The sequence below is a fragment of the Sorex fumeus genome, unplaced genomic scaffold, assembly GCF_029834395.1.
Source record: "Sorex fumeus unplaced genomic scaffold, SorFum_2.1 ptg000058l, whole genome shotgun sequence".
Classification (NCBI taxonomy): domain Eukaryota; kingdom Metazoa; phylum Chordata; class Mammalia; order Eulipotyphla; family Soricidae; genus Sorex; species Sorex fumeus.
Window position 1 is genome coordinate 29482058 of NW_026606115.1, and position 12656 is coordinate 29494713.

The 12656-nt window shown below is 37.6% G+C and overlaps 1 protein-coding gene across 4 annotated transcripts in view; it reads left to right on the top strand.

The window, feature by feature from the left end:
• Window positions 1-12656, top strand: part of GRIA3 (glutamate ionotropic receptor AMPA type subunit 3) — a 391700-nt gene that overhangs the window by 224018 nt on the left and 155026 nt on the right. For all 4 annotated transcript variants that reach the window (XR_008794065.1, XM_056125840.1, XM_056125841.1 and 1 more), the window contains exon 5: window positions 9122-9175. Coding sequence is in view for 3 of the 4 variants with exons in the window: in XM_056125840.1 (XP_055981815.1) it covers window positions 9122-9175 (54 nt within the window). In the remaining variant the exon portion in view is untranslated. The remainder of the gene's footprint in view (window positions 1-9121; window positions 9176-12656) is intronic.

The following is a 12656-nucleotide window of genomic DNA, read 5'->3' on the forward strand; positions in this document are numbered from 1 at the left end:
TTAGAGGTCAGGTCTGCCCAGAGGGGAAAGGGTGTTAGTCCCTTCCACCTTCTTCCCTCTGGAAAGAAAGATGGCAGCCGCTTGGGAGCCTTGTTGAAAACCAGGCATGAGCCGGTGGTGATGGGGCGACTAAAACCTCATGGGAAGGGGGTCATTCCCGGCTCGTCCTTCACGCCCAACCGAGGTCAACAGTTGCCCCCCACAAGCGGTTCTCCAGCACGACCATGGCTCCAGAGCACAGAAACTAATCTCTTAATTATCTGACTCTCAGTAGAAATACTTCCAGGGTTAATAAGTAAAATAGCAGAAATCCAAAACCAAGACATCATTTAATTTTTGAACCCAGCTGTAGAAAGGAAATCATTTCACAATGCTTTTTCAGCATGTCTGATTTGGGGGTGTAAACTCTAAATAATAATGGTGCATCTTTTATCAAAACAATGAATCTAGTCAAAGTAGAAAGAGTGTTAACTAGAATTCATCTGCCTCACAGGCATTGGGAGGGGTGGGGGGTGGGTGTTTATTGGGGTTCTTCGTGGTGAAAAATAAGTATTGGTAAAGGGAAATGTGTTTGATATTTGCATGACCGAGACCTAAACCTGAAAGCTTTGTAACTTTTCCCACAGTGAGTCAATAAATAAATAAATTAAAAATAAACACAAATTAGAGGTCAGGTTTCAGTGACCTTTGTGTCCCCAAGTGCTTAATCCCAGGACTGTCACAAAGCAGACACTAAATAATGTCTATTGAAAGAAAAGGTGGCTGAAATAAGGGATTTTATTTGTATTTTTATTGTTATAGTAGTATAATAGCTCTTAAGATAAGGAAAATCTCTGGTTTTTAATTTTGACTGATTCCTGTAGTGTAACTACTCCCACCATGATCATTTCAAGCTACCAATGGTTTTGCAACTGGTTCACAAAAATCTCGAATATTTTATAATGGCATTTGTAATCTACACATTTGGGGTTAGAGTGCCTAAATCATTTTTTTGTGTCAGTATGATCACAAAGGTGAATGACCTATCAGAATGAAGAAGATAGTGCCAAATCCAAAGAGCAAAAATGAAAGACCCAGACAAACAAAACATCGTATATTAGGAGACTTCTGGGCTTTACCTCTTGTGTAATAAAAAAATAAATACTAAAGCCGTGGTGGCTCTCTCTCTCACACATGCTTCCTGCATTTGGTGGTCTTGCACTACTTCCCCCACCCCAGGATGGCTGATGGCAATGGGCAGATGAAGGAGGAAATGATGGATAAGTGGAAAAATGATGGTTGTTCTAAATTGCAATTTATTCCAATCTCCTCTCCATTCTCTCATGATTCTCCTTCTGGGTTCTCCTGATTCTCCTCCTGATCTTCCCCTTCCCCGATCCCCCTCATCCTCCTCTTGGATCCTGCTCCTTCATACTTCTTCCTGCCTCTGCCTCTCACAACCCACTCTTACAGCCTTAATTAAATCCAAAATCATGAGGGGTGGGGATAGTAATTACACGAAAGTGTGGTCATACAATCAACAGAGGTAAAGTCCTTCCCTCGGGGGAAGCTTCTTCTAGAACAGATACTTATTCAGTAAGACGACCCACCCAAGAGTGAAATTTCATCTGTGGGTGTGTTTATCCTTTTACTAGTCCAACAAATATATAAACATTCATAATATTAGTGACTTTGTATGGCCACAGTAAGAGATACATTAACCTTATAGGATTACTCTCCTGGGGCCATCTCACTATAGATCTCAGAATACAGTGTTCAGGCCAAATTAGACTTTCCTAACCCTAGCACGGTCCTAATTCAGTCATTACTTTTTGGATCATTACAGAATTTATCCATGGCCATGCTTGTAACTTATAGTTAAGTATTTTAGTGCTTTGGCCTGGCACGTTTCGATGCCAGGGTAGCTCACAGCTTGCCCTGGGTCCTTCCAGTCCCTCATCAGGACCCTGATTTTGGGGTGCTAGGAACTAAGGACAACTGAGACTTAAGTTGAGAAAGCAGATGCCCAGGAGTGAATATTATTCGGAGTCAATTAACTCCTCAGTTACAAAAGCATAATATTAACTGTCTTCCTGTGTCTATACAAAAAGGATATTGCTTTAGAGTAAACTATGCAAAAGGACATGAGATAAGGAGAACAGCAATATTTCACCTATAAACACAAGTCAAGTGTCCTTAGAAGGATCTGACCTTACAAATTAACAGAGTCTGATTAGGGGAAAAGGTGATAAACCAGTTGGGGAAACAGAGCACAAAGAGATTACAGATAAGCAAAGGAATGGGAGTGATTCGGGAGCACTGTGATGGGTATAACCCGATAAACCTAAGCTCCCTGTATCAAGGAATAAAGGACAAACCAATGTTATCCGACAGCCTCTCGTGCAGTTTATTGTCTATTTGCAAATTTCAATGCACTTAAATGATATGGCTTCCAGAAGATAGATAAATCTTCCAAAGAAGCAACTATCCTGAAAAGTAAAGGCTAAGAAATACACTCGGATGAATATATCTTATTTAATACAGTTATATTATTTTCTTGCATGTAGTTTTTATGGATAGTATTTCTTTGGACACAGCTGAATTTAAATAAAGGAGTAGCTATGAAATAAATATTAACAAACTAATATTGTGATCTGTGGATCAGACACAAGTCACTAAAGAAATTTTTGAAGGGGGCTGAAGCAATAGTACAGTGGGTAGGGTGCTTGCTCTGCACACAGCTGGACAGGGTTAGACATTTGGCATCCCATATGATCCCTAAGAACTACCAGCAATAATTCCTAAAATCAATGTCAAGAGTAACCCATGATCATTGCTATGTGTGGCAAAAAAACAAATAAAAGAAAATGAAGAAGTGTATGAAGAACTGAAATTTGAGAAATGCTGATTTGGTGTTAATATAAGAATGTCTAAAATATATATTAGTAACTTCTTATCCCTAGGAGGAATAATAATCTAATGCTTTGACTCCTTATGGACATTTATTGCCCGTCATTTGTTAATTCATTATTCCTTTTCTGATGGTTAGCATTAGATCTTTTACATATACCATTCAGTCTAAGAGAATACAATGTGGGAAGTGAAACTTTCCAACCACATATTCTTTGGTGAAACTCAAATCTTCCCATTCTAGCATTTTATTTGTGTGCCTTATTCAATTGCCTGCTTGCTGCATAATCTTCCCCTGTAGACAGCATAAGCACTGATGAGTTTTCTCATTTATACTCCCATTTACATTCTTTATGAAAAGCTTCAGTCTTTTTTCCCCTCCATCTGCAATCCACAACACCTCCGACCCCCCCACACACACACACACACAACATGCATACCAACTTCTTTGGCATTGGTGATTGGCCCTTTTCTGTCTCACTAATCCAGCATTTTTTCAATCAGCTTACTGCAATATGAAATATGGTCATTCAGTTGTAAGAGAGTCTGAGTGTGCTTATTATTAGAAAATAATTTTAACAGATTTTACTATGGCTATGTGTTTACTAAGATGAGAGTAATTTAATAGTCTGGGGCTTTATTTCAAGAAAATGAATGTCTTTTATCAAAACTAATAGATCTCCTCTGGGAACCATAGCATTTTCTAAGTACAATTTCTATGGCATGCCACTCACTTTGTTCCCAACACAGCTGAAATTAGGTTGCCACAGAACACAAGTATATTTGTTTTATTTATCAGATTCACATCAGCAGAGCTATATTCCATCAGCTCCACAGCAAGCAGTTTTGGTATAGTAGAATGTAGTGCTGGAGTTAGATGGAGTCAATTAACAGTGCTGAACTCAGGGCCTCGAACAATTCAAGGCATATTTGTAACTACTTAAACTCTCTCCCTATTCCAATCGTCTTTTTCAATCATTTTGGGTATATATCTGGCATTTCTCAGGGCTTTCTCTTGTCTCTGCACTCAGGAATCCCTTCAGACAGGTTCTGGGGACCATATGAATGCTGGGTATCAAATCTAGGTCAGCTACATGCAAGGCAGGTATCCTACCTGCTCCATGCCCACCCCCACCAAGCACCCCCCGTACATAGTACTTTTATGATAGAGGAAGTAGTAAAGAGAGAGGTTGAAAATATTTCTTCTCTTTGAACAAAGGGGGAAAAGAAAGCTTTTGCTTAAAGTGGTAATATCTATAAAATAAATGAAGAAAAGGTGATAAATTAAAACCAGAAACTTTCTCCCTTTTTTCTTCCCTGTCCCTGATCTTCGAGGTATGTAAATTAAGGAGAAGCAGCTTAAGGTGTATGGCAAAGTGTTTTCTATACTCAAAGCTAGATCAATCTTTATGCATAGATCCTTTTTTGGCACTGAAGTAGAAAATCCAAACATGGAGATACTTAGGTCTGCAAATAACCTAATCTGCATACCAGATGGATTTAAAGAGAAAAAAGCTTAGACACTTTTCCACACACATATTTTTTAATGTGAGCATAGAGAAACAGATGCTTTTGTTCTCAAAGGGTCTGTGGGCTTCTCTCAAGTAATCTTATAGAGTAGTTTAACATTTCTAAAATTATGAAAAATGCATACGTTAAGCATTAAATTGAGAAAAGAAAGTGTCTCTTATGTATAAAACCATTAGAACATTTTCTGAATTATTTTTAACTTCTCAATGTTTCCAGGCCCCAATTTCACAGATAAGTGGATGGGGGTGTCAATAAAGGAATATCTCTCCCAATGGATAAACTTTGATACATTGACTTCTTTAACAAATAATTTATTGCTGTGATATATGCACAGCTCAGTGAATTAGTGTGTAATAGCTTTCCTTCTGCAAATAAAACATTGATGTTTCAACAAATGAAGATCATGGCATTTTTCTTTCAGACCCCATTCATAAAGATAAAAAACAAATTTCCTTAAAACTATTAATTTTATCTACTTTTCACACATTTTCCCTTACTACATTTATCATATCTGCCATCATATCAAGCCATCCATCACCTGCAAAAAATTTTACAAAAGCAATGTGAATACAGAGAATGGATTTGAGAACTTGGTATTTCTTCCTTAAATTTCACAGTAGGCTATAAAACTGCTTTTATAATTGAAGTTCTGAAACTAATTCAGAAAGAGCTATTATAATTACTGTAAAAGCAAAGTTGAATATTCTCTTGGTTACCAGAGTCATTAAATAACTGAGGGTACAATTTATGCCTTGTTCATCTATAACAGATGGAAAGAATAAAGATTTAGGACTCACTGAACAAGAACTGCTCCCATTAACTAGCTCTTTTGTGCACCATATTACGCACAACCCTCCCACCCTACCCTTACTCCCACAAGCCCTGCAACAAAAATTTAAAAAAAGGAAACTACCAAGAGCAAAACATCACACATTTTGCAGCGAGGTCTCACTTATCTCACATCAGTAGAATCATTGCTCTCCCATGTATGTAAAATTTCAAGAGAAGTTAAGTATATTAGAACTTTGAGCATTTCTAATAGAAACCCTCCATAAAGTATATTATTTGTGTCCCTGGATTTTTCAGGAGATATTACTGAACACAGTAAGCCATGCCTTGATGACTCAGGCATTCACAATAAACATCTATGATTATACTGTGCAGTAGTATAATGTCTGCCAATGTCGTCTCTTTTATTTGGGGGTGGGGGTCATCCCCTCTTTATTCTTTAAATCAGCCACTTCATCTCCTGTTAATATATATTTCTAATATCACCCCTCTCCATACACACTCCTTCTAATTTGCAACTTTTCACTTACTGTGAACTGGAAAACCAAGATTGGTAAGAACTGTTTAATAAGAGTTAAGAAAGCACTCAAAGTAAGGATGAGGAAATAATTATGGCCTTTGAGGAAGCAGCTGTGTGACACCGAAAGGTTCCTATCTTTAGATAACTTTCCCATCTCTTTCAGTTTAGGCTGAGTTTTGAAAAGGAGATGTTATAAGAGAGCTACCTTCAAATAAGTCAGTTTGTTTTGAATAAATCATCTGGGTATGGACTGAAAAACAGATTCCAATAGTTCAAGATTTTCAAGAACGATATCTAAGTGAATGACATTTTTTGTTAGCTGTGTGGTACTTCCACAATTATATAATCACATATATTTGCATGATTTATATCATAAACTTTTGTAGATGTTAGTGTTCCTATTTTATACTGACATCTTTTTTTTCACTTTCTTCTTTTCTTTTTTAATTTTTATTAGTGAAACACCATGAGGTACAGTTGTAGACTTACAAATTTTGTACTTGGGTTTCAATTATACAACAATCGCGTACCCATCCCTCCACCAGTGCCCATTTTCCATCACCACTGATCCCAGTATCCCTCCCACACCGCATCCCCCCATCCCACCCTGCCTCTGTGGCAGGTCATTCCCTTTTGTTCTCTCTCTCCTTTTGGGTGCTGTGGTTTGCAAGAGAGGCATTGAGTGGCAATAATGTTTCGTCTATAGTCTACTTTCTGCATATTTCTAACATTGAAGGGACAGGCCCGTTGTCTCATATTACAGAGAGGAACCCTGAAGCTAGAGAAATTTGAGTGATTACCCACATGAAACAGACTGTATGGCAAGGTTAGACTCCTGGATTCTCTCTAGAGAGAATTACCTCCTCAATATATTCAGCAGAAATGATTTTAATTGCTCCATCTCACCCTTCCTATGCTCAAAATAATACTCTTGCCCATGGTAAAAGTAATTTACTCTTTCTCCTTTGAACTTATTTCTTTATTTCTTTCTAGATTCTACCACATGTTCTTAGGAATCTTGCTCATTTTCTGGCAGAACTGAGAACTCTTTGATTTTATTATGTAGAAAGCTGTTGGTGAATTAAAAATGAAACAAATGTATGGTCCCAACTTGCCATTGAAAGTTAACAAATGCCACCAGAAAGGATGTTTCTCACTAACGGAGACTGAAGAATACATCCCAGCAGATACCTAGCAGTTCATTTTGTGTCACAGCAGCGTGAGAAATCACCTCCTCAAGACATTCATTAACTTTTCATTTCCTCCATAAATAATCAGTCATAAATGTGGCTCATGTTTTAAATTAATCAAAAACAGCTATACTCCCTTCTTCTACCTCCCCTTCTCTCAGTATGTGAGATAGCTTAAAAACCTTAAATCTCTGCAAAGATATTTAGGTATTAGACAAATCTGCTATTTAAATGCATTTATCTATGCTTATTTAGCTTCATGTCCTCCTGAAAGCCTATCCTGTTTACCCCCACAGGACTTACTTAGGGTTCTCTTCTTCTCCATGAACTGAGAGCAATTATTGATATTTGACATCTAGCACATATTAAGAAATTATTTCATATATAGCCACAGGGCTGGAGTGATAGCACAGCCGTAGGGCGTTTGCCTTACAAGCGGCCAACATGGCTGACCCGATTCAATTCCTCCACCCCTCTCAGAGAGCCCAACAAGCTACTGAGAGTATCTCGCCCGCAGGGCAGAGCCTGGCAAGCTACCCGTGATGTATTTGATATGCCAAACACAGTAACAACAAGTCTCATGATGGAGACGTTACTGGGCCCACTCGAGCAAATATAGCCACAAATATGGGTTTTAGAGGCAATTGGACAAATACTCTAATTACCATTGTATTACTTCTAGCTGTGTGGCCTTGGAAAAAGTACTTTAACAATCTTTTTCTGAGGTGTCTCATCTGTTAAATGAAATTAATCATTAATAATATGCTAAATATTCTAGAAAATAAATACACATATAGCACAGTGCGTTAAATATACTAGGTACTAAATTATGATTTTTCATGATTGGTAATAGTATCATTGTTTTGGAGCCTTTTAAAATATAATTTCAGTTTGATACGTGCAACATTGTTTCCTCCAAAGTTGTTTCTAAACCCTTATATTGCTGAACCCAGATACAAACTTATCATGGATCTTGAGCTTAATAATCCATCACTTACACAGTTTTTCCCTAAAATTTAGTGCAAATAATGTTGTTATATTTTATATATTTCTTAAATATAAATTACTAAAATGGTATTAGCTGTACAAAACCTAGTTCTACCTCTGGTTGTCTTTAAACCTGTAAGTTATGCCTTCCACATTCCCACTATCTAACATTCCCAAACCAACATTTGCTTTGCTCAATATCAGTATTTTATAAAATGACCTTGTATAAAAGCTAATCATTAGAAATTTTGCTATTTTTATCTATCAAAAAAACAAGCTAATGTCAAGTATTGAATCAAAAACTTTGAAGAGTCAAACTATACATTTGGTTAGAACATTAAATCCACTTACATATTTTGAAGTAGTAAGGTGTTGTAAAGCTTACAATAATTCTTATGAAATTTAAGATATGAATCAGGTCATAAAGCAGGGTTTTTCAATCTCAGCAATACTAACAGTTTTAGCTAGGTAATTCTTGGTTGTGAGAGACAGTCCTTTGCATTATAGGATACTTTTATCAGCATCCCAGTCCTCTGCTTACTAGATGCTAACAGTAATTTTCTCATCCATCACAACCAAAAAAAATGTCTCCAGGCATTGCTAAATGTCTCCTAGGGGAAAATCCACCCCCTGTCACTGCCTGAAGGCATCATCTTAAGCAATAAAAGATGTACAGATGGACATTAGTTTTTTTGTATCTAGGCACGAAAAGGAAGGCAAGCGTTTTAGAAAAGTTTTCAGTAAGCAAAAGCAACCTCTATTAACCTGAAAATTCCATTAACCCCATTCCTTGAGTGTTCAATTCCCTAAGCATTCCAGATAACTGAAAAAAATGTGCCGTACATTCTGTTTCTAATTTGTATGTGAAGTTCTGCCAATTTTCCGTCTCAACGGCTAAGTACAGAAATTCAGTTCATGGGTGGGGGATCATCATCTCCATCATTTTTTGCCATCTATTTTAAGTGACAATGATGCTACTGACCTGAAAATTTACAGAGTGTTTTTCTCTCTTGTTTTCTGACATTTTAGCTTTGACATTAGCAATTTCCCCTGTATTCTCTGTCAGATAGTTAAATGTAACAAAAATAAATGTGCTCCAATTAACTATGATTTTGCTTTACATAAAGGACTCAATAATTTGTTGACCCTTTCAAGGTAATTTATTCTAACCATCCTCTTGATTGTGCAATTGAAAATGCCTTTCTTCTTTTTGCAGGTTGTGATTCTGGGAAAACATTCAAGAGGTTATCACTACATGCTTGCTAACCTGGTAAGAACAAGAGAGTTTATATTTCCTAGAGCAACGTGTTCTTTTTATTTTGTGTCATTTATAACCATCAAAAAAGAAATGTATCAAGTACCTAATGTGTTCTCTAGACACTTGGAGAAATGAGTTTAGTAAATACCAAAATCCGAATGCAGTAGTCTTGTTTTAAATTTTATTGTCACTATTTTAGCTGTGAAACTTATAGTCTATTCATACTTAAAAATATGATATTGATTACTCAATCACTATGCTTATATTGCATTTGATTTGAAATATAAACTATTTTAACTGGGGAAAAATGTAAAATTAGGAACATTGAGACATAGGAAACTGACTCCACAACTAACCAAAATTTTTGCCAATTTATCCAAGGAAAGTATTTGTGCAAAACAGTATTGGATTTGTCTTTCTAGAAGGAGACCACTACCAAATATTTTCAAACAAAATGCCAAAGTACATTTGTACATTAACATTGTGATCATATCAAATTTTTACATATCCTTAAACCAAAAATTGAATCTTTTCATCTTTTCCTACATTTTTTAATTGAATCACAGTTAGATACACAGCTGCAAAGTTGTTTGTGATTGTGTTTCAGTCATATGACGTTACAATCCTGACCCTTTACCAGTGTATGTTTTCCACCACCAACGTTGCCAGTTTCCCTCAACCCACAACCACTACCTGCCTCTATAATAGGTATTTTCTTTCTCTGATCATTTCTACCTATTATTGTCATACTGGTTCCTTCTCTATCCTAACTTCACTCACACACTCATGGCAAGCTCCCAACCTTGCCCCTGTTTTTCCTGGTCTTGGATATTAGTTTCATGCTATTTTTAAATCTCATAAGTCAGTGCAATCATTCTCCATCTATCCCTCTCCTTCTTGCTCATTTCACTCAGCAAAAAAACTCTCTATGTCTATCCATTTATAAGCAAATTTTATGACTTTCTCCTAACAGCTGCATAGCATTCCATTGTGTAGATATACCGTAGTTTCTTTACCCAGTCATCTGTTCTTGATCACTAGGGTTTTTATTTCCAGATTCTGGCTATTGTGAATAGTGTTGCAATGAACATAGAAGTGCAGATGATATTTCTGTTGTGTGTTTTTGCCACCGCCCCCCCAGCGCATATTCCCAGATGTGGCATTGCTCTGTCAAATGGAAGCTCAATTTGTAGGTTTTTGAGGAATGCCCGTGTTATTTTCCAAAAAGGCTGGGCCAGTCAGCATTCTCACTAACAATAAATGAGAGTTCCTTTCTCCCTGCATCAGTGACCAGCACTGCTTGTTCTTGTTCTTTTGGATGTGTGCCTGTGTCTGTTGTGTGAGATTGTATCTCATTGCTGTTTTGATTTGCATTCCCCTGATGACTAGTGATGTAAAGCATTTTTTTGGTTTTTCTTTTTTTTTTTAATTTTTATTAGTGGGTAAAGCATTTTTCATACGCCTTTTGGCCATTTGAATTTCTTCTTTGACAAAGTTTCTGCTCATTTCTTTTCCCCATGTTTTTGTGTTTTGGAGGTTTTTGTCCTTTTTAAATTTTGTTTTAACTTTTTATTGAATTGCAGTGAGGTACACAGTTACAAGGTTGTTTGTGATTGGGTCGTATAATGTTCGAACACCCATCTCTTCACCAGTATACATTTCCCACCACCAATATGATTTGGATATTGACTGTCAAACTTTCCATGCCTTTAAAACTTGTGTCATTCTTTACACAAGGTGCTAATGGCAGAGTAAAAACACTGCAGTTTAACTATAATAGCATCAAAAAGACTAAATATGAAGGCTGAAAAGATAATTCAGGGGATTAAGGCTCTTTCCTTGCACTAACACAACACCGCTTTGATCACTAACATATCATCCCCCAAACATTTCCAAGAGTGATTCCTGAGGACAGAGCTAGAAGTGATCCCTGAGGACTTAAGTGTGTGACCCCAAAGCAAACAAACCAACTAACAAAAAATCGAAGTATGTACAAATTTTCTTAGTACAGCTGTGTTGTGACATATAGAGGTTACTTAAGAACATGTAACAGAATAATATTACATTGTCTGTTGCGAACCATTTTCTTTGATTAAATGATAGTTTTTGTGTTATGATTAATTGTACCACAACAAAAATCTTACATTGTACCTAACTTTCAGTGCCTCAGAATGTGACTTTCTTTGAAAATAAGACCCTTAAAAAGGTGATTGTTTTCAAATTGGCCCTAATCTAATAAGACTGGCTTTTACTAGAAATTTGGGAACCAGGATGTAATACAGCAGTTAAGGCATATACCTAGCATGGACTGGACCTGAACTTTATTTCCAGCACCAGTTGTCCTCTAAGCATTACTGGGTATATCCCTAGGGGCCACCAAGCTCCCAGGGTTACACCAAGGTGTAACCCTGGGAGGCCCTTGAAGAGCCAGAGTGGCCTGGTTATCCCTGGCACTGTACAAACTCATAATCATGCATACTCAAGTCCTTGCATTTAAGAATAGCCAGTGGGACCCTCAGATCTCCTGAGCACTGCTTGGGAGGCCACAATGATAGAGGAAATTTGGACAACAGGGATTTGCATACACAGGATTATTTTAAATGAAGTCATAAAAATAAGGCTCTTTGCAAATCAAAGAGAGAAGCATCAGTTGCACAAAAGTTGCTGAAATTAACTTTGTACTTTGTGTGTTTTTGGAAGACCATCAGTGCTCTATCTCTCCCACCACCCGCGTTCGGTAGTCTCAAGCCATTTCCCCACCCCAGGGAAGTTGATAGCGATGGGCAGGCAAAGGAACGAACGAGGGCCATGCTGGTCTGTATCAATTGTAGTTAATTAAAATCTTCACTCCCCTTCTGCTTCTCTCTCAAGCCTGAGCCCCTCTGCCCTCTGGTGTCCGAGTCTGAGCCCGAGCCTGAGCCTGAGTCTGAGCCTCAACCTCCTCCTCAACCTGAGCCTTCTCCCAGCCCGCCTGCTCCTCAGACCTTACAATCTTAGTTTATATAGCAATCACGTAGGGTGGTGACACAAAGGTGGGTTGAACATTAGAAAATCAACAAAGAGAGGTAAGACCACTCCTCGAGGAGATTAACTCAAGGATAAAATCTCATCTAAAGAGATTATTCCAGATTACTAGGAGATCCGTTCAAGTGTGGGATCCCAATAAGGGTCTGTTCTTTCCTCAGCTAGTAATCTACTTAAATAGTTGTAGTAAATATACTTCCAAAATTTCTAGCAATGTCATTCTGTATGAGCACAGTAAAGTAAAGTAAAAGTAAAGGCCCTCCCGTTGATCGTCGATTTGCTCGAGCGGGCCCAGTAACGTCTCCATTGGAGACTTGGTTGTTACTGTGTCTGGCATATCGAGTACTCTCGGTAGCTTGCCGGGCTCTCCGAGAGGGGTGGAGGAATCGAACCTGGGTCAGCCTTGTTGGCCGCTTGTAAGGCGAACGCCCTACCGCTGTGCTATGAGCACAGTAAGAGATATAAACTT